The 23,075-nt window shown below is 37.4% G+C and overlaps 2 protein-coding genes across 2 annotated transcripts; both read left to right on the top strand.

Moving 5' to 3' along the window:
* Positions 1–5,915: 5,915 nt before the first annotated feature.
* Positions 5,916–16,897, top strand: prkacbb (protein kinase, cAMP-dependent, catalytic, beta b). The gene is made up of 10 exons (XM_053329360.1): positions 5,916–6,228; positions 10,176–10,237; positions 11,547–11,675; positions 11,944–12,042; positions 12,131–12,213; positions 12,373–12,499; positions 12,592–12,687; positions 13,422–13,544; positions 13,655–13,819; positions 16,516–16,897. The coding sequence occupies exons 1-10, from the start codon at positions 6,183–6,185 to the stop codon at positions 16,639–16,641; spliced, it is 1,056 nt and encodes a 351-aa protein (XP_053185335.1). The 5' UTR covers positions 5,916–6,182; the 3' UTR covers positions 16,642–16,897.
* A 3,303-nt stretch (positions 16,898–20,200) lies between these two features.
* exosc4 (exosome component 4) lies at positions 20,201–22,319 on the top strand. Its single transcript, XM_053329976.1, has 3 exons — positions 20,201–20,378; positions 21,521–21,727; positions 21,817–22,319. Exons 1-3 carry the CDS (start codon positions 20,208–20,210, stop codon positions 22,174–22,176), a joined length of 738 nt encoding a protein of 245 aa, XP_053185951.1. The 5' UTR covers positions 20,201–20,207; the 3' UTR covers positions 22,177–22,319.
* Positions 22,320–23,075: the final 756 nt, after the last annotated feature.

Raw genomic sequence — 23,075 nt, 5'->3', positions numbered from 1 at the left:
AAGTAAAAGTGTTTTACTTACTGAGGGGCTGAGGCAATGACACTAAGTCCCTCAGCAGTTCTTATTTGCAATATGTTACCAGAAGTGTAGGGAGGAGTTAAAAATACAACATCACCAGGGTTACAGATATGTGAAAATTTGCACAAAAAACTGAGATACTATTTTTTTTAAATATATACTAGATATTTCACCTTATTTCTGAATTAAGTCAGTGGCCAAACATATTTGTAGACGATAAAGTACAATTTTCACTGGACAGAATTATTGCGATTTGCTGCAATGGTCTCTGAATTAGGCTTAGAGTAAGAGGCCACAAAGGTATAATCAATTATTCTTGCTCATTAGGCCCCTGCTCAGGTTAAAGATTGCTGGATATTTGATGGGATTCAGAAGATGTCGCCAGACTTCATGTATTATAACATATACAAAGATGTCTGTCCAACCCTAATAGATACATTTAAATAAGCCAAAGAGTCATCCACATGTCAAACATGTAGTCTCTATACTCCTCAGAGTCCTGAGAGGTCTAACCAATTAAAATAACATCCATGTAGTTGAACCAGGGCCTTCAATCACAAGTTGATCTTTAAGTCTATATTTAGCCTATAACTGGATACAGCTTTGCTTTCCACTAGGGCCTTTTTTGATTGAGCACCAGGTTATTCTCTCTTGAAAGTCCATTTTACGTCTGGGGACAGTCTTGGAGACACTTATCTATTGTCTGAAGGTATTTCAGAATAGTAAACCTCAAATGGTTCCCAATAAAATCCTAGTAGGGGGTTTAAATCGGTGCTTCCCCACGTCTATTGCTTGTAACCCCATAAAAAGAAGAAATGTTCACCTGTATTTCTACCAGTTAAGACCATTCTTACATGTTTTATGTCAGTACTTTTGATTAAGAAGTAAAATTATCCAAAATTTACAAGAAAAAAATTTTCTCGAAATTTGGAGGAAAAAAACCCAGGTAAACCACTAGTTTAAGGTGGTGTAATCCAGTGTCAAAATCCCTTCCAGGCATAAAAAAAATCACCCCTTTCGTATAAATTTGATGTGGGATAAAAAATAATTTCTTCCATAAGTAGTTCATGACACTGCTGGACTCACTGCCGTACTTCTTAGACTACTTGCTGAAATACCATCAATACTATCACCTTTTTGTTAGATTTTAACTATGCGTGTTTTAAGAAGGGAAGTAGGTGTTTACATGCAGAAAACACAACTGTTTAGTGAGATGATTTACTTCAGAGTTGAGTTTTGAAGATATATCTTCATGCTCATATATGAGCAAGACCTCAGACGCTTGATCAGATTTTAGCTCTCCATTCAGAAGTTGATCTTATGACTCTGATACACACAAACTTGAGGATCACCTACTCTGTTGACCCACATAAAGGATAATTCATCATTAGTGTAGACATGAAGCATTATTAAAATGATAGTTGAAGTTATATTTTATTGTATCAAATATTTGAAGTAAACTTATCTTATCTTCTGCAGGAAATGTGACACCTCATGTCATATTGGGTGTAATTGCATATTTGTAGAGATTTGTTAGTTTCACTTCAATTTGTAGTTGTTTTGACAAGAGTATTTTGGCGCCATCTTGTGACAAAATATAGGACTGCACTTGAGATTGAGATGAGAGGAAAGGGCAGTCATTTTACAGAAAGAAATTTACCAGTTGTGCTAAATGCACACACAAAAAACCCCAAAACATGAATGTGCTTATGTCCCTAGTTTGGATTTGTTAAGTAGGTTGTTGGACAGCAATGAGATTCTTCAAACATTGCAGAGATCCAAGAAGTCAAAAAAGGGAGAGATCCACTTCTTGCCAGAGCCACCCGAGGGACAGACAGCTGTTAAATCACAGACTATGCATCTAGAAGTGCAGAAGAGCAAACCAGATTTACAGCTCCTGGATGAATTGCAACATTCTCGCACTGAGGACAAGAGATCATCGGTGATGAGCCACTCATCTCTGCAGTCATGGACAGGACAGATGGCCTGCATTGTTTAGTGAGAGACAGGTCATCCTTTGCCAACTGGGTACAACATAGAAATCCTCTATTATGTTGCTTGGGCATTAATGTAGTCAGAAAGCAAAATACTCTTTTTTGTTTGATTTTGTGTTTATACCCTGACAACTCTATGCTGCTCTTATTTTCCTTCACTCATGCCCTTTTCTCTGCTGTTTTGTCATCTGTCTGTTTCAGCTAAGTGCCAAGTTCAGTATAATTGTCACTAAAGACCTGCTGGAATCCTTCCTGGATGGACTAAATGTTTTGATGCCAAGTCTTTTAGAGTTGTACAAAGCAGCTGCAGCAGGAGGGGCTGGCCCTAAACACTGTTCTGCAATGTCTTCAAAAAGGAAGTACTTTATAAACAATAGTCCTATTACTTTTTTACTAAAATTAGGATTCTAGTTTAGGTAGTACAATCACTATACTCTTGCCTGTTTTTGTAGGACACAAATCAAAACAGAAGAGTAGTTCCCCTACTTGATCTTTCGCACTACCTTTCAGAGGATTCCTCCAACATAATCAGAATATGATGTAAGACACTGTATTTACACATTTTTCCAAGTTGAAATGCAACTATGGTAACATTGTTCATGTTCATTAGAGGTATTAAGATTACCCAAAGCCATTCTGAAATTTACTGAAATTCTGTCAAAGTTCTTCTTTGTCTGTTTCTTATTCTTATACTGTGTCTTCTTATCATTTTTCTTTTTCTTTTTCTTTTTCTTCTTTTTCTTCTTCTTCTTCTGCTGCTTCTTCTTCTTCTGCTGCTGCTGCTGCTGCTGCTGCTCCTTCTCCTCCTTCTCCTTCTCAGCCCAATCGCAATGTTCTAAGGCCTAAGCCCTGGACTCTCACCAACACAATTCATGTTAGCTAAGTTAGGTTAGAAGTTTATTTATTAGAATGGCAGTGAAGTTTTAAACTTGGAGATGTTATCTAAGATGTTTATGTTTTTATATGTCTTCAGGCTCGTGGAGAAACTCTCGACATGATAATGAGAGAAATGCAAGTTGGACTGTTGATTGGACATGAAGGCCCTCTGCATGATGCATTTCCTTTGAAAGTCTTTAATGTGGCTGTGGTAGTAGAGGAGATCATGCTACTTGACCTCAGAGATGTTCCTACAGTCTTTGCCATGTTAATGGGTGCAATCTCAGAGGGTCATCATGAGTATTAAACTGGACCAATGGTCAGCAAAAATCCAAGGGCTCAGAAATAAACTGCTTAGATATTGCCTGACTGATGCATTGTTATTCAAACAAACATTGTTCATGTTCATTGATTAGTATACATTTTACAAAGCAGGTCAAGTACATACAAAGCAAGTCAAGTATGAAAAGGTGTATAACCTCACATACAGCTTTAGTTCAAATGTGCAAAACATTTTTGAGGCCTCACATTTCACTGTCCTTCTTTCCCCAGCACACAACATATGTGGAGCCTGTACAATATTGTACAAGTTGAAATAAGTCATTAAACAGTGAATCAACTTTTACAACTTGAAAAACAATGTTGCGACAACTAGAACATTGTTGTACAATCAACTTTATGAACTTTAATTTCTGAGTTGAAACAAAGGCCATTTTAAAGTTGAGTTAGTTTGCATTTTTAAGGCAGCAGATGAACTTGCATTTATAACTCCAAACAATGCTCAAAGTTAGTCCTTAACTTAATAATTCGCCTGAAAAACAGATCAGTATGTTTAACTGATATTGTCTGTTTCTCAGATTCAAGTCAAATGCCTTCAAGCTTGTCATTGAAAAAACCTGAAATACACAAAAAGTCAAAGCATATTTGCAGCTAATAGTGATGGGATGAAAATGTCTGTGCTATAGCCTATAAACAATATTTAAGTTCCTTGTGTGCCAATTCACAGCTAGATTTTGTGCAGGATTAGAAAAACGACACATTTCACCAGTTATATTTAGCCTGCATAAAGAACGGGTAAGTGAGTGCAGCTCATATATCATCCCATATCTGTGAATGTCATCGTGATGTTCCAAAAATGCAGAAACAAGTCGTGCTTTGTATCTTCACATCTCTGGCCAATCCAAATGATAAACTAAATGAATGCAGTTAAGTAAGGCAGTGACTCACTTGTCACTTCCTGTCACAACAAAAGAGACAAACAGTAGGACGCAGACATTTATGAGTACACCTGTACCATATTCTACATACCAACACCCTCTTCTTTTTTTAATTTGTTGTTACTTGTAAATATTTTCTTTTTTCTTAAAGCTTTGCTACTCTGTTAATAGAGCATGTTTGTTTTCAAGGTTTTCAAAGTGGGAAGTGGAAGTAAATGGAAGTGAAAAAAATCTTACCTTAATTATTAGTTAATATTACATTAGTTATCTGAAGAAGATCACATAGAACAGTCTAAATGTGTGTGATTTGGATAAAGCTGTAGTTCAGAGATACAGTACTTTCGGGGAATTTCACTGTTTTTCCGAAGAAACTAATAAATGTCTTCAGAGCTTTTACGTATTTGGTGTAGTCTGAAGTAATTCAAACAGCAAAATTAGAGTATCCTGGCTGAATTGTTGAGTGCCTATATGATCAAATATCATAATAACAGTCCCATAGGCATCCAGGAATGGAGTAAAACTAAGCCAGTAAATTAAGGTGCGGTGAGGGGGTGCGTTTTTCTAAGCTCTGTCCCGTGGGAAACCCAAAGTCTCAGACTTTGAAAACACCTGTTATAGGCTGTCTTTATCACCACCATTAACATTTCTTTGTTTGATTTTATTATCAGTAGATTTTCTTTTGTTGAACAATGCTATCTTGCATTATCCCAACTAACACATTTGTTTTATTATCAGTTTTATTATCAATAGATTAAGGAACTGAATGAGGAATATTGGTGTTCAAAAAACAATTAGTGAGATCCAATGCTAAATTTAATTGTATGACAACAAAAGGAGTTCATCTGTGGAACAACTGTACTGAGGAATGAAAACATGAACATTAAATAAGTTATGGACAGATATGGGCAGATGTAGAAAGGGATAAACTAAGAGGTGGACTGCAATAATATGGTTTGGTACAGTGTGACATTTTGACTCGTTGTTTGTTTTTGGCTTGATTTGATTATTAGAGCTTAAAAAAAAAAAGAGGTAGGACTAGAAAAGTTCCTTACTTCATCCTACACCCTTGTAAGTGTAATTATACAAATAATTACTTAATAATTACTTAACATTACTTATCTCTTTTTTTTAATGAAATGGTTCCTGATTTATATGATTCCTCAGATTAAATTTAATATTTAGAACTATTGTATTGATTGATTGATTGATTGATTGATTGATTGATTTAGATCATGCCAAACTAGTTTATATGGTGTTTTTCAGCAAGTTTAATTATTTTGTAAACAAAGTTTTTATGGTTACACCACTTAGACATTTTTACCATAATCCTGTAACATAGTTTATCAAAATGATTAAAAGTAGAAATTGTATGCTGGCTTCAAATTTGAACCCTTTTAAATTTGACTAAACCACACAAAAAACCCGTCATTGACCCATATATTAATGTATTTAATTATCTATCTATGTTATTCTATTAACTAATAGTGTTATTTTTGTTCATTTAATTCCTTAACGTTGTCTTTCATGATTGCAGTTGTGCTTTGGCAACACATGTCAAATGTCATGCCAACACAGCCTGTTGAATTGAGTGAGTGTGTGACAGGCAGAGAGAAAGTGTGAGGGAAGGAGGGAGGGAGGGAGGAGAGAGATAGATAGAGAGAGAGAGAGAGAGAGGGAGAGAGAGGGAGGAGGGGGGGGCAGCTCAGTCAGAACAGAAGTGACCGCTAGCTTCATGTCAACCATACAGACATTACTGAACTAGCAGGAGCGGAAATCTTTCAGAGGGGAAGAAGGAGAGAGGGAGAGACAGAGGGAGAGAGAGAGCGAGAGAGAGCGAGAGAGAGCGAGGGGGGCTGCTGCTGGAAGGGATACTGGACTTTTTTATTTTTTTATTTTTATCACGTTTATCACCGACGAAACGTTTACATCGATTGGGGCTTTTCTTTTTTTCCCCCCTTCTTTTTCTTCTTCTTCTTTATCTATTTTAAGGAGCTCGGGGGAACATATCAGCTGTAGGAAGGTTAGCTAGCCACCGCCATCTCTTCTCCGTCGCAGCGGCCGCCGTGTCTTCCGCACCATGGGCAACGCTGCCACCGCCAAGAAGGGCAACGAGCTTGAGAGCGGTGAGTACTGCCTGTTATTGGGCTTCAGTGTTGTTTTGTGGTGTATTTTAGTCGTTTTGACGCTCAGCCGAGCCTCCACAGAGTCGTTAGCTAGCCTGTTGTAACACTGAAACTGTCCTAAGTGGCAGCTAAAGCAAGGGAAGGGCCGTCGCCATCCTCCGCGCACATATATCCCACCCAAAAAACACTTGCTTGTCGATGTCTTACCACACAGGTCTACGTTTGTGCGATTTTTTTCATTTTCTTATGCACTGTGGAATTATGTAAATGCTTAGCTGAGTTAGCTAGCAGCAAGAAGACCCCGTGGATGTTGTGGTTATCTTGGCTGCAAAAAGGGGGTGGGGGGTTGGAGAAGGGGCACCATAACAGCCTATTTACAGAGCTGAGAAAGCGATGCATATCGATAAATCGCCCTCATTGATCATTTGACTCGTTAAAAAGGCTGGTCACATGCCATCTGGATCACACGAAGGGTCGAGCTTGATGGCCAGCTAGCCTGCTAACTTTAGCTATGAGAGGAGAGGAGGGGAGGGGAGGAGGGGGATTAGCCCTCACAAGGCCCCTGTCATTTCATTGCCTCTTGATGGTAGTAGCTGTTCAGGCCTGCACATACACACACCACACATACAGTTAGTCGTGGCGTGTAGTCGTATTTAAACTGAAATGCGAGGTTAATGGTTAAAAATCTTCCAGGCATGCACCCCCCCTTATCATCTTTCCTGTGAACAAACAGTCAGGATGGGGTGCTCATGTTTGGCTGCAGCTAGCTACTCCACAGAGAAACTTTGCAGTGATGATCTTAAATCAGCTACGATAAACCACAACCCCATGAGTAATTGTTATAAATAGCCAATAAATTTTACTTGAAGGCAGTGTGGGACTGTTTCTGCACCAGGCTTTGCTGCCACATTTTATTCTCGGCTACATAAACAAAGCTTTCCTTTCTGTTCAGCACCGTGACCAAATATGGTGAAGAAATGACAAATGCCCTCTTTCCATTCATAAAACTGGAACCTACTACTTTCTTCCCTGCATATGCACACACACACACACACACACAAACATGCTCGTATTGTGTCACCTGTATTTATTTACAGGCCTTTTTCTAATCTTGCTGTGGTAAAGGTACATCAAGGCTCACTTCTCACACACAGCTTGTCATTGACTGGAGCAGCTTGTCATCAGACCTTCGTCAGAGGATAAGGGGTATTACGAGCTTTGAAAGGTTTGACGTAACTCGCCCTAGACCAGTGTTGCTGTGCTCGTATACTCTGATGTGTCCAGCTGGTCATCAGTGAACATCCCGTGTGATAAATCATAAATGTTTCCCTATGCCTGGTTGTAAACATGAAGGCTGTAACTGTTTGGTTTTTGTTGCAGAATTGATTGCACTTGATGACCTAAAATCAGTCACTTAGTGTATGCACTGAAATCCAAAACTACTCTCATGCACTTTTATTCTCTTAAAATCATGCCGAGAACCCTCCATGTTCAGTTGTGCACTTTAGTTCGTTTAAAGTAGTGTCATTTTATGATGCAGTGAATACGTTCCTCTGAGATTTATTGACCTGTTGAGAGAGACCAGGCAGACATACTGAACACTGCCAACCAGAGACACTCACAGAGACAGATGATCAGATCAGCAATAGTTCCCATACTGCCAAGCATTTCTTTTGAGTGTAACTATGATCCCTAGATCTTGGGCCGTGGCTAACTGTTAAACCTGTTTAAGCTGACACTGTGCCCTGAGCTGGAGATTTGTCTGGAGTGTAGCTGCTCTGACAAGATAACCAGGTTACCTACAGTGCTATATGTACACTAGAGTAGCTGTGTTTACTGTATATAGCTGCCATTAGCTGGAACACTTGGACCAGCACCAGCACAGTCACACTTGCACAGGGAGATTAAACAGTTGCCATCATGACGCCTATTTTATTTCACTGTGCCCACGTATTATGTTTCACACTCTAGTGTAACTGGACATAACTCAACCATGTTATGCTTGTCTGGATTTTGACATTGCTGTCAGGAAGTGTTGGCTGACTGAGCTGGCTTTGGACCATTTAACTTTTCTTAAAGGTACAAAATGTTGGATAGGACAAGTCCACTTGATATTTTTCAGCTGTTAAACATTCTGTGAGTGAGATGGGGAATATTTAGTCAGTGTTAAAGTAATGTGCATGAGAAGCAACTGGTGATTATTTTCATTGTCAAACAATAAACAATTTACAATTAGACAGTAAAATAATAACAAGTGGCGATCACAGTTTACTCCAGGCCAGGGTGACATCTTGATGTTTCTTATTTTGTTCAACCAAAAGTTCTAAACTGAAAGATATTCAGTTTAAAATCAGAAAAGACAAAGAAAGGCAGCAGATCCTCACAATTTAGAAGCTATTAAAAGGAAATCCTATGCTTTTATTGAAATAAGACTTAAACTGTTTGGTTTTTTTTGTCGATTGATTCATCATTTAATTCACTAATTGTTTCAACTCAATTTAGTTCAACGCATCTATTGTGAGGGCAGCAATGATTGTGTTCATTATTTATTGATCTGAAGATTACTTTCTTTATTAATAGATTATCTATACAATGTACAATGAGAGATGTCTATAACCATTTCTGAAAGTATAAGGTGATGTTTTATTTTGTCCAGAGCCTAAAGATCCTTAGTTTGCCATCACATAAGACAAAAAAAGCATCAAATCCTCACAAGTTGAGAAGCTGAACCCTGGAAATCTTTGACTTTTGCTTGAAAAAGTTACCTGCCGTCGTTATGATTATTAACATAATTGACAATACATTTTCTGACAATTGGAGCAATAATTAATCAGATTTCTTCAGCTCTGTTCATCATGATTTCAAACATATTTTGTGGGGAAAGGTTTTAAAATCTTTGGTATTAAGACAACTGTATGCGCTTGTAGATAACAGCAGGTTTTGAATGTATTTTTCCATCTAGAGCGGAGAGTTATCATTTCCATCTGACCTCATGTGCTCCACTGAATTTCTACTACATGGTATTTTGGTACACCTGTTCTTCCAATAACTCAGTAGACAGTCAGTCTCCGTTTAAATTCCTCAAGTGAAGGTCGACTCTGTTTTCATTCCTGTTGCTTTATTCACTACATGTGTTTCATTGTTTGTTGATGTGTTATACTTGTTGTTATGTACATGAACTCTATATTTCTCTCTGTCTTCTCTTCTGTATCATCCCATCCATGTGGGTGATTTGTTCCTGCAAAACCTTGGTGATCAATAGAGACTTTTGGTATGCTTATTCCTCCAAAAGATGACCAGAATGGCGATTGGCATTGGTCTCACTGTGAAAACTTGCTAGATGTGCTTGCTTTTTTTTTTTTTTTTTTTTTTGGTGTGTGCTTTGATAATAAGTGTTTTTATTATCCACATTCTCTCAATCTGGATATCTGCTGTCTGATGTGTTTCCCATACATTGGTTTGTCTTTGCATACCATTTTTTTATGCTGTGTTTGTTAACCTTCCCTAATAACTGTATCAAGTGATGCACAAGATGCCCAGATGAACCTGCTCCATAATTTCTGTGTGTTGTGTCCCTTCTTTCCCTTTTGAGTAAGGCTAAATAACAGAAAAGAAAACTAGACTGAGTGTCTTGGCATGCATCACTAGTCTGCCTGTCCTGGATGTTGTTGTCTTGTGTTTGAGTTGCGTCTTATCTTTAGAACAATATACGTTATATTTTAAACATCCCATTTAATTTATATCCAGATGAGAGTTGACTTTGCCCGTAATCTTCTCCATTTATTTACAATTTAAGTTACACTTTCCCCATGTTTTTATCCCTCTGATAATGTAGCATTTAGTATTTTTGCCTAAAAACCCAAATGTGTGTTTTTGGAAAATAATCCAAATTGTGTTGCTAAAGAAGTGTATGCTAACTATTTGTCTGTACTCTTCTTATTTTTTAGTGAAAGAGTTTCTAGCCAAAGCCAAAGAAGATTTCTTACGGAAATGGGAATGCCCACCACAGGTCAGATAGAAGAAAAGATTGGTTGCGCTTTATTTTACAAGTCTCTGAGTTTGACCGATACTTTTTAGGACAAACAGTGCTCAAGTCAAATTAATTCACCTAGCGCAAAATCACAACACACATTTCTCCATTCACTGTTTTAGAAGTGGCTGAGATTGACACTAAAATGAAAATAGCTGGTCCACCTGAAGTAAGCCTGGTTCGGTTAGGCTAATCCATTGTTGCTAACTTCAGAGCTAACCCGCAACCATGACCCACAGAAGCTCATAATCTACAACTAGACGATCCACAGAAACCTGTGAGACAAGAAAGAAAAAAAAGAAAAGTCTGGGGAAGAAGCCAAGTTAGTAACACGCATTAGTGGGGTATGAAAGCATACAGATGGAGAGAGAGAGAGAGAGAGCGAGAGGGGCTCAGTGCATCATGGGAAGTCCCGCGCAAACCTGAGCCAGGCCTTAACTATAAGCTTTATCAAAGAGGAAAGTTTTAAGTTTACCATTAAATGTAGAGAGGGTGTGTGTCTCCTGGACCGAAACTGGAAGATGGTCCCACAGGAGAGGAGCCTGATAGTTGAGTGGTGTTAGGTTGTATTTAGGTTGTCGTAATTTGGTACAAATTATATGATAAGTGCCCGCTTGTTATATTTGGTTTGCTTATTTGCAAAGGGTTAGGGTTAGGGTTATTGACAATTCTCAAAGTGAGAGAAAACATTCAGTTTTTAGTATGTGCCAAACTACACATCAGCATATTAGATTGTTTCTTAAAAAATGTATAATAAGCACATTTCTCCTCTACTACCAGATTACATAACCCTTTCAAAGAAATATCCTTAGTATTAACAAAACTTTACACAAAAGCTATTTGAGGAAGTTGTTGGAACAATGTCCTTAATAGGAAAGAAAGGCATTTGTGAAATGAAGTGCAACAAAATTTTAGATATTTGCTCCCTTGTTATAAGTAATACATTGTTTGAAACACAAAACTGTACACTGAAAAGTTTGGTTTCCAGTCCGTTAAAGAATAGTTAAGAATCTAATTTATTAAGAGTTTTTTGAAAATTGAAACTACATATTCAGCCTACTTTTTTCTTTTTACCATTTCCTTGTCATTTGTACCAAATTGCACCAGAATGCTAAAGCATCCTGGAAATTAACCATCAAACACACAATTGCAGAGAAAATTTACAGGAAAGTATCATAAAGTTAAGAGACTTATAAGATAAAGCGCAACCAAAAGCTTAAAGATGTAAAGTTCAACAAGTTAACATTTGCTGCATACATTGTACGCTAACATGCTGTTATTTCTACAGAGCACAACGTGCCTAGATGACTTTGACAGATTAAAGACTCTGGGTACCGGCTCATTTGGAAGAGTCATGCTGGTGAAACACAAAGGAACAGAGCAATACTTTGCCATGAAAATACTGGACAAGCAGAAGGTCAGTGGACATGTTTTGTTTTTTTGGGTTTGTTTTTTTAAATGTACTATATCAGGCCTGAATAATAGAGTTAATATGTGAGTGACATAAAAGTTTGCTGCCACTTTATATATCTAACAAATGCTTATCGCTCTAAAAACTTGTTTGTGTTGCGTTACAGGGTTAAATATCTTAGCAGCCAACTTCCTTTCAGCGTCTGCTATCTCTGTAGCTAGTACAAGTGAGATTTGCCCGACAAGGTCTTCTTATCACTCTTTTTTTTTATCAGGTGGTTAAACTCAAGCAAATAGAACACACATTAAATGAGAAGAGGATATTGCAGGCCGTGAGCTTCCCCTTTCTCGTCAAACTTGAGTATGCGTTTAAGGTATGATATGTTTTTTAATTTAGTAATTTAGGAGTGCCCTTACTAAGTTAGTAGAAAGTTATGAGTGTCTTTTTACTGTCTTTTTTAGGACAACTCCAATTTGTACATGGTGATGGAGTATGTTCCCGGAGGAGAGATGTTTTCACACCTAAGACGAATCGGAAGGTTCAGGTATTAAACTGTACCTGTTATCAGCTGGTCATAAAACAGTGTTTTATAATTAAATCAACCCATAGTTTATTCATTTCTCTTTTGATATGTCTTATTTTACACATTGATTAGTATTGAAGAGTGGTTACAACTGTGAACACATTTCCTCTTCCTCTCCAGTGAACCACATGCAAGGTTTTATGCCGCCCAGATAGTGCTGACATTTGAGTACCTCCATTCACTAGATCTCATATACAGAGATCTGAAACCTGAGAACCTTCTCATTGACCACCACGGCTACATTCAAGTGAGCAAGACGCAAACAATAAATACTTAATGCCGTGTGTTTTACATTTTCACACGTTGCCAACGTGTGGTGTTTGTACTCTTGATTCTTAGGTGACAGACTTTGGATTTGCAAAACGGGTAAAAGGCAGGACCTGGACGTTGTGTGGGACACCGGAGTACCTGGCGCCAGAAATCATTCTCAGCAAAGTACAGAGCTCTGAATAAGTGTTTGGTTGCTATAACTATACAAATGTGATAATGTCCATGATAATGCGAAAGGTCCAAAAATAGTTTACCTTAACAGTTTTCTTTTTGTATTGTACTGGAAGCACATTGTCGTTTGGTTGTGTAATTTTCTTACTCCACTTGATAACTGGTTAAACATTGACAATTTTAGCCCTTTCCAGTGCAGCTACAGGGAAGTTTTAGCAACAGGTACTAATAACATCCCACAGTAAGAGTCAGGTTTCTTTACAGACTTCACTACAGCCACAGCTAAACACTCATACAGGTAGACATTCTTTCTACAAGTGACAAGAGATACTAATGTTTTCACTGTTATCAGTCACAGTAGACTATGACTATAACACAGCAAATAGACATGATGCATTGTTGTGTAGGGGCTATAAATGTAATTTTTTATCAACTGGAAACAACTACAAAAACTCATGCTATGCTATGGCAGGTCTGTGCTGTTGTAATTCAAAGAGCATGACTGCTTGCTGAAACAAACTCTTTCACTTTATGTTATAAATATGGTATTTGGAAAGTCCTTTCAACTAAAATTTAAGGAGGGAGAAGCAATGAGAAGCAAATTTAAGTCATAAGTATAAATATCTTGGTCAAAGTCAAGAAAGACTTTTGAGTTTTATTAGTAGATAGTAGAATCATTTTCATTTTAGTCTTCTCATTCAATCTTCTGTCTAACTTGACTCTTTTAGGGCTATAACAAAGCTGTGGATTGGTGGGCCCTTGGAGTCCTCATCTATGAAATGGCAGCTGGCTACCCTCCATTCTTTGCAGATCAACCCATTCAGATCTATGAGAAGATCGTGTCTGGGAAGGTAAGATGTTGTTAGGTCATTTTGGTGTACAAGTAAAAAAAATAATAATAATGAAAAAAAAAAAAAAAACTCCTGGTTGAAAGAAATTCTCAAAACTTTGATCTTTCTAGGTACGATTCCCCTCCCACTTCAGCTCTGACTTGAAAGACCTGTTGAGAAACCTGCTGCAGGTGGATCTGACTAAACGCTACGGCAACCTGAAGAACGGAGTCAATGACATCAAGGGCCACAAATGGTTTGCCACAACAGACTGGATCGCAATCTACGAGAGAAAGGCAAGACACAGTACACATTTGATAGTGACACCAAACAGTGTAACCTCCTGTAAAAACCAAGTTAATTATATATTGATTTGTTGATATTGATTATCTGCTAGTTGTAAAATGTCCTGCTATGATGCTGCAACCATGTTGTTTGATACTATTTAGTAGAAATTTATCTGAGCGTTCATCAATTCTGTTTAATGGTACTGTGTGCTGATCGTTATTTGCAGCACTATATATATATATATATTTTTTTTTTTTTTTTTTTTTTTACTCGTTTGTTACTGATGATATCACAACTGGCCAGTGTGAGCGGTTATTTGCACTTGGAAATCACCCAACTCTGCCGCAGGCTGTGAGGTATCAGTGTCACATGGCATTTTGCGGGGATGACAGCGATAACGGCGTTCGTTGATTTATCAAAGTAGATATTTAGCTCTCATTGATCTGTTGACTGTGTTACCAAGGTTACTCTACTATCATATCTCACTTTAGTCAAGTGTACTTTCTTTTCTAAATCTGAGCCAGCTTGCTTTATATGCATTTCAGCACCATATTCAACATTCTTCAATTTACTATTGCCTCAGTGCTTTCTTTTAATTACTGGTTACTAGTACTACCAATCTTCAAATTTCAGTCCTCATTATTTGTAATATGTGTGTATTATTAGCATGATATCAGTCTGTAATTTTTTAAACATTACGGTTATCGTACATACTGGTATTTTATGACACACCTAGTACCTATACACTGTATTATGCATTGCCAATGCCACTATCACCTTGTGGTTGTTACATGGTATGTCCACTAGAGGGCATTCCAACATTACCAACAAAAGGGTAATAGCTTTATTTGCTAAGTAATAATTAAGCTTAGGCACAAAATTAATAATGTTAACTTAAATATAAATATTAAATAAACTTTCATTATACTGGATCATAAAATAAACTACGCACTTGACTGAAATTTAAATAAATCCACGTCAGTATGAGCTTGTTTACATCAATATGTGACAAGTCGGGTTGGGATTCACTGCAAGCTCAAAGGATAGCATGAGTAGGAGCTCAGTGTCCAAACCCCACTCTGCAGCTGCAGCACTGATCACTCAGGCTCACGTCTGTGCATGTGGGTGACTCTGGGCCTGTGCTTGTTTCATTTTTCCATTTGTTGATGGAAATCTAAAAACTTTCCTCACATTGCTTCTTAAATGGTTGGGAGTGGTGATCTCTGCGGATGCATTGCTTTCTGTCATTTCTGATATTGGGACATTATCTTAGTACACAATGAGATTGTGATTCAGACAGACTCAGAAAATGTTTATTGTTCATTGTGACAAAAGTATTTCATTTTCATATCTAAAGGCAAAAGTGAGAAAGGTGAGATTCTGTGGACAGAGTCTAGTCTAGTTCTGCTGTATGAAAATGTAGTGTAGGGGTGTTGCAATGTGTTTTCACCCATTACTTGTGTTTCTTGTTAATACATTTTTTCCATGAAGGAGGGCTTAAAAGGGACAACAATCCAGTGGAAATGGGAGGACTTTTCTGTCTTGCACAATTAATATAACATTTTTTATCATGTAATATTTTACCGTAACCTCTATACAAATAAATAAACTAGCAAAAGTAAATGTGCTAATATTAATATTATATTAAATGTTTAGGGTCAATGAGCATTTCTATTAGGAATCCATGATGGGACATTTGGACCCTGTCCTTGCTTTAAAAATACACACTGACCTTTACTGTCAATGTTTAGTAAATATGGAGTTGAGGGAAGTGGACAGACAACTCTGAAAAAAAATTAGTAGCAAATACTATGCTTCACTGAGGTGGCTGTGACTCAGGAGGTAGAGTGGGTTGTCGACTAATTAGAGGTTAGGTGGTCCATACCCCAGATTCTCCTGTCCGCATGTCAAAACGTCTTTTGTAAGGAACCCCACATTTCTCACGGTGGCGTGCCAGGACTGTGTGAGTTTGTATGTGAATGAATGAATGTTGACATGTATTGTAAAGCGCTTTGAGTGGTCAGAAGACCAGGAAGCTGCTGTATGAGTGCAGTCCACTTACTATTTACCTTCATTGAAAACAATGAAAATAGGCAGCATGCGTATAGAAATGACATGTATTAACACAGGAGACAGTTTAAGCCAGGGGTGTCCAAACTATTCCAAAAAGGGCTGTGTGGCTGCAGGTTTTCATTCCTACCAATCAGGAGCACACCAGACTTGACAAATTCAATCAACTGATCTCAGTCTTCAGCCAGTTGATTGGTCAAATCATGTCCTCTTGATTGGTTGGAACCAAAACCTGCAGCCACATGGCCCTTTGTGGAATAGCGTGGACATGCCTGGTTTAAGCCAAGACAAGTCTCCAGAGCTTAAATGCCACTAATGGTGTAGACTTTCACACACTGCCAGTCAGAGGTTTTTAACCACATAAAAATCATCAATCACAAAATATAATCAGTGAATACTGTAGGTAGAAGCAAATGTAGGAATATTATTGTTAGAAATTAAACACAAAGAGTGGAACTTTACCAACAGTGTGGCTAAAAAGCAGGTATAACAGTTTTTGGCAGTTTCTCTATAAGACAGTCTGCTTTTCCTCCGAGCAATAATAGCTTTCCTTTTGTCAGTCATGGATGTTCCTCTGACTGGCCTAAATCCTAAATCCTGCCTATTTAAACATGCATTACTCTTATTCTTGCAGGTGGAAGCCCCATTCATACCAAAGTGCAGAGGCCCGGGGGACACTAGCAACTTCGACGACTACGAGGAGGAGGAGATCCGCGTTTCTTTAACGGAAAAATGCGCAAAGGAGTTTGCAGAGTTTTAGGACGCCAGAACATGGATATATCAGGGAAATAAGGGGATCTTTGCACTCTTCTAAAGACTTTGGATGGAGCAGAGACCATCGTTTTTCAGATCTACTACATAGTCCCTTCATTCCACAAGGCTGAATGAGGTTGCCATGATCCTTGGGTGCCGATAACCTCTCACTGTCACGTACACCTGCGTATTAAAGCAGACACACCACTTTTTTCTTTTTCTTTTTCATTTTCATTTTCTTTTTTTTTCTTTTCTTTTTTTTACCTACCCACCTTTTTTCTTTTTTTTTTTTACTTTGAAGCAGTTAGTCTTGGATGTTGTAATCCCCTTTTAAAATGTGATATTTTTCAATTTATGAGGAAAAACTGAGACAATGGCCAATAATAGTCCACACATTGTAACTGACATGTTTGTGGCAGTTTGACACACAGTTGTGTGGGATGTAGGGTATATTCCCTCTAGTCGTCAGCGATGTATATTTAATGGTCTGTTACAGGTCCATGTTACATTGGCTAAAGTTTTGGCCAGCTTTCAGAGGTAGTATTTGTCCTATGTGCATATCTGTCGGTTTTGTAAGACATTTGAACACTTTTGAGTGTTTAAAGCATGACCAAATATAAAACATTGGGTGACACAAGAAGGAAGGTTCTTTCCTTTCTTTGCTTTTGCCTTAGAGAGCCAAGTCCCTCAACCCCTACCCCCCCACCCCTAACAAAAGCATCCATTCACTGTCTTCTTGGTATTCTGACCCAGGCACAGCAAGCCATCGCAGAAAATGACAAACCTTGTTACATTAGTAAAAATGCAAATCAAGTTTGTTTGATCCTTTTGGATCTGTTAGTTACATGTAAAATTTGTCATTTGGTATCTTACTATTTTTCGTCGCTGTGTCTAACATTATAGTCATATTGTCCCTAGATTTCCGGTCTGCTTATAAAGACCCTTTGTTACAAGTCTGTGGAACAATGTGACTTCGGTAAATGGAAAAGAGTGAAATTAAATCCTTTTTAGGATTTTTATTGAGTATAATGTAAAGGTGAGAGGGTCAGTGTGAATAGTGTTGCGGCTCTGTGTCTCAACATTAGTGAACCATGAAAAAAAGTACAGAGTTTATCATGTATTAATTCAAAGATGTTTTGAAATCTTATGAAACAGAACACAAAACTGCAAATCACCATATTTTCCCTGTCGCCACCCCCAATCAGACTTACTTTGTTTCATTCTTGTCAAAGAATGTAGATTGCGACTTATAGGTATGCATATTTGAAAGCTTGATTTCAAGGTACAGTTTTCCTCACAATACACTGGCTAAAATAAAGACTGCTCCTTTGTATCACATGTAACCCTGTTATTGTTAAGCTCATTACATTATACGTATATGCATTGTTTCATATATGTTTTTATTTATACACATTAGAGATGCTAATAAATTTTATTTTTAAAAGTGTTGAAGTTGTGTAACTCTTGCATTGTGAGCTTGATCACTGCTGCTCAGTGCACCCCCAGTTAGTTAAAGTAAAAAGTTTTCATCTGGTTTTTATGTCTTGTTTTGACAAAAATATAATGGGTCACTGAGTCTGAACCACGTGCTTGTCTAATGATGTTGATAAATGTGATAAAGCCATGTCCTTAACTTAATTGTAGGGGTAATAAAAGGGTTCTTGACAGATTTCCAAAAATAAGGTTTTAATTACAGACCTTGAAAGTCAGCAAAATGATTGCTTAGGCCTACTTTTCACTTCCATCACCATGATTATCATCATGGACGTCATGTGAGAGTGCAGTTTTGTTATTTTGTACTTAAAACGGAAGGAAGACTAATCTGACACAGTAAGTTATCTCATGTTTTTTCCCTGTACTCAGCCGTCAATTAGATAATGTTTTTCAAATTTTTTGTTTATGCAGTGACTTCCTTTTTTACATCTTTATGAACAAAACCAGTGTATGTAATATATATAAGCAATATATAAAGGTTAACAAAAATGAAGCTTTTGCAGAAATTACCCTTTTTTTTATTGGAGAACAGAAACATAAATGTACAAACATGCAAAATGGAATTCGGCATAATGAAAATGTCAAAGGTGTAAGTTATAATGATAAATAAAAAGTAAATAAAAGATCATTTAAAGCACTAAGTAAAGAAAAACATCTTTATTTTCACTGAAGTGGGATTATAAATATTTGAAACAAAATTAAGATTTGTAAGGTTGAAAGTTGGGTTTAAAAGTATTCATTGGTTATAAAACTGAACAACAGGATTCAAACATTTAAAGATTAAATGTCTGACAGTTTTTTAGTTTAGTAGCTTTATTGTCATTATATTGAGGGTCAGACAACAATACAACAGAATTTACATAGCACTCCCTGAGCCATAACAACATTTAAGACAATTAAAAACAACTTAAGACATAAATACAACATTAATTTAAGCAGTTTAAGCATCGATAAGAGCAATAAAGTGCTATATGCAATATAAAAGGTGCAAACAGTAGCAAATCATTGTAACAGTAGGCTACAACCAGTGAGTGTGTGTGGGTGGGATGAGGGATCAGGCCGTGTTCATTAGTTTAACAGCTTGGGGGAAGAAGCTGTTTTTCAGTCTTGTAGTGTGTGACTGAATTGTCCTGTATCGACTGCCAGAGGAAAGTAGTTGGAAGTGGTGGTGGCCAGGATGTGTTGGGTCACAAATGATATTTAAGGCCCTACCCTGACAGCAGGCTTGGTAAATGTCCCCATTTGCAGGAAGCTGGGTCCCAGTGATACAAACCTGTTTTTAAATCTCTGAGAGAAGTTTGTTGAATCAGTGAAAGGATTTGAAATCTGCAAAGCAAGTGTCAAAACTTTGAAGACAGTTTTATAACTTTGAAAATGTTGAACTGCAAACTTTGTAAGAGTGAAGCTATAATTTCAGACATTCAGATCTTAAATGTTTAAATCCCATTTTTTTTGTTTTACAACTACAGTTTATACTTTCAAGACCCACTTGCAACCTTTCAAATCTTAATTTTAATGTTTCAAGTCCTAAAAGTTATCCCACTTCATAAGAAACCAAATGAACTCATGAATTATATTATGAGTCAAAATATATAATTATATTGTCCAACGTCATGTGTTAAAGAGTTCAATAAATAATAGTTTCAGCTACGAAACAATGAAGATTTATATAGTATGTATTACACTACAACATACACTTTGGGTGTGCCATAACACAATATTTTAATGCTTGTGAATTATGGAGCACAAAAAATGTCAGGCATAAACAAATACATGACTGTAGAGATACAGAAACAGCTTAAATAAAATATAAATTATGGTAATGTAGAAAAAATAAAACAAGACATATTTTTAATAACGTCATTTTGTCCTTTTATTTCGTCTGTTTTGTGCTCCACAGAGAATATGCAAACATGGCAAACCTGAATTTCGCGTTTGCAAATACTAAGCTAAACTTTTTTATTTATTTTTGGCCCTTTTGTTTGCCGTAGCCCTTTCGCCGAGAGGGTGTATGGGTAATGTAGTACAGCGGCAGACACGTGGGTCGTTACGTTGTCATTCATTTTAGTTTGCGGAAACATGGCGGGTCTGGAGCTGCTGTCCGACCAGGGATACCGTATCGATGGAAGAAAAGCCACCGAGCTGCGGAAGGTTCAGGCCCGCATGGGAGTGTTCGCTCAGGCCGACGGCTCCGCGTATTTAGAGCAGGGAAACACCAAAGCGCTGGCTGTGGTGTACGGTCCGCATGAAGTGAGTAACACTGAGCGTACAGCGACAACACTGCTCATAAACATTATTCATTATATGATGCAAAAGGCATTTATAATGGCTGTAAAACAGTGCTGTCTAAATCTATCTTTGTATGATATATACTGTGTGTGCAAAAAAGACATTAGTTATTTACACGTGTATAATTGTTTACATCTTACTAAAGTAGACAATAAAATGCAAATTACAATGTAGCCATAATCCAATCAAAGTGTTAATGTCAAGAATACTGAAGTAGTGGATTAAAGGACAGGTTCACGATTGTTATGTCTGTCCTAAAACAACAGTCAAGTTCCCAAATTAACATTGAAGTTGTCATTTTAATCGTTCCTCCTGGGAGAAGCCCAAAAATGTATTTAAGTGAGTCCAAATGAGTCAAATCAAGTTAGTATTTGTCAACATCACAGTTTTCTTTAGTGGCAAAGTCCCCTTTTCTGTGGCTGTTCTTGCACTGCAACTCAACAGGGAAACACACACAGATCATTTGATATGACTAATGCAGACTACTAAAGGCTCATAGAAACTTGCATATAAAATACATTTGTGCAAAAAAAAGATTCTGTGTGTGCATGCTGTTGATTTTTGTCCCCATCACTTACATTGAAAGTGCATTTGAAGAGGATTTTTTAATATCCAGTTTGAACAGGAGGAATGATTACAGCGAGAAAAACCTCATATGGGCACTGGACTGTTTTAAGATGGACACAATGATTTTGAGTCTGTGTAGAAGAATAAACATATACAGTTTAAGCATCGACAAACGCACACAGATAATTCACAGACACACATGAGACATTATTTTCACATTAAAGGAATACTGCATACATTCTTAAAATATGTGTCATTAAGAAATGTTTTTGTCTTTGCCAACCTGGAAGTTGCCTAGTGTCCCCCTGACTGTATTCTTCATACATGTTAATGGTCCTGACTATTATGATTTTGGCGTTATGCAATTTTGGTCTATTCTCTACTCACATCTATTGCTCATCTGTCATGGAAGTTTTTTCTTATCCAAATTGAGGGATGAAGGATAGAAGGTGTTTTATATTGTACAGATTCTAAATACCAGTCGAGGTAAATTTATGATTGGTGATATTTAACTGACTTGACTTTGTCACCCCTAGATGCGAGGCTCACGTAGTCGGACCCTTCATGATCGGGCCGTTATCAACTGTCAGTATAGCATGGCCACATTCAGCACGGCAGAGAGGAAGAGGAGACCACACGGGGATCGCAAGTCCACTGAGATGAGCCTCCACCTCAAGCAGACGTTTGAAGCTGCTGTGATGACCCAGCTCTACCCACGCTCTCAAATAGACATCTATGTCAAGGTGAATTTTGATATTTTGGGAAAAATATGAATAACATGATTTTTTTTCTTCTTTTACTGAAGTGTTGGGAAACTTTATTTTCTGAACAGATTCTTCAGTCAGATGGAGGGAACTACAGTGTGTGCGTGAATGCTGCCACCCTGGCGGTGATTGACGCTGGCATCCCCATGCGGGACTACGTGTGTGCCTGCACAGTTGGATTTGTGGACGAGACGCCCCTCGCAGATCTTTGCTATGCAGAGGAGGGTGGAGGAGTGAGCTCTCTGGCTTTAGCGCTGCTGCCCCGCGGCGGGCAGATTGCTCTGCTGCAGATGGATGCCAGACTGCATCAAGATCATCTGGAGACTCTGATTGAGGCTGCCATGACAGCATGTAAAGGTGTGAGCAAGGTGCTGGATGAGGTGGTGCGGCAACACCTCCAAGAAGTGTCAGTGCTCACCGCAGAGTGATGTCGGAAAGAGGGGTGAACATCTGGACGGACTGTGTTTTTGGGTGCAGCCTGAATGTTTTTGTATGGCAATTATACTTTTGTACATTACGGAATATATGTGATCAATAAATATGTGAACTCTGCATCATTTGTATTTTGCTCGTTCATCTGTGAATGGCTGCTTTTATTTAAGCAGTTAAAGGCACAATACCTAATATCTAAATAAGGATAAAACATACCGATGAAACTTACTTTTACCTGCTTTTTTAAAATTTTATTTTGATTGACAGCTCTTTAAATGTGCTAACCAACATTAGACTGTAACTAAAGATATTAATTTATTCAAGTTTTATGTGTTAAATGTTTGTGTACATCAGCATGGTTTGAAAAAAAATGATAAAAGGGATTGATATAAATGTTTTAAATATCATTTAGAAACCAAATGCTGACTTGAAATCTATAACTGAAAAGCATTAGTTGTATAACATTTTTATTCCCTTGAGAAGCATTTTGCAACACCTGCTGTGAAAGTACTGTATAAAAAAGATGATTATATATTTTATCAGCTAAATGCTGAGGGAAGGCAATTTAATAGTAAATTTTGTCCCAAATTATTTTTCCATTGTTATTGTATGTTCTTTGTGGTGAAATCTCGTCTTGTTTCTTACAGCTTTTCTTCTCTTTTTTTTATACTTTACTAAACAATACATTTACAAACAAGGGAAGTCAAAGGACACCATGGCAATTAAATCCTGCATCTGAAGAAGATTTAAAAAAATATAAACAATCTTAAAATATATAAATTGTAAATAATACAATATATGAAGTTTAAAAGAATACATTAACATTTTACACAGTCAGTCCGCCGCATTACTGTTCCGGTGGAAACAAGGAAGCGGAACAGTTAGCAGCACCAGC

The sequence above is a fragment of the Scomber japonicus genome, chromosome 12 (assembly GCF_027409825.1).
Source record: "Scomber japonicus isolate fScoJap1 chromosome 12, fScoJap1.pri, whole genome shotgun sequence".
Taxonomy (NCBI): domain Eukaryota; kingdom Metazoa; phylum Chordata; class Actinopteri; order Scombriformes; family Scombridae; genus Scomber; species Scomber japonicus.
This window is presented reverse-complemented; position numbering and strand designations above follow the sequence as displayed.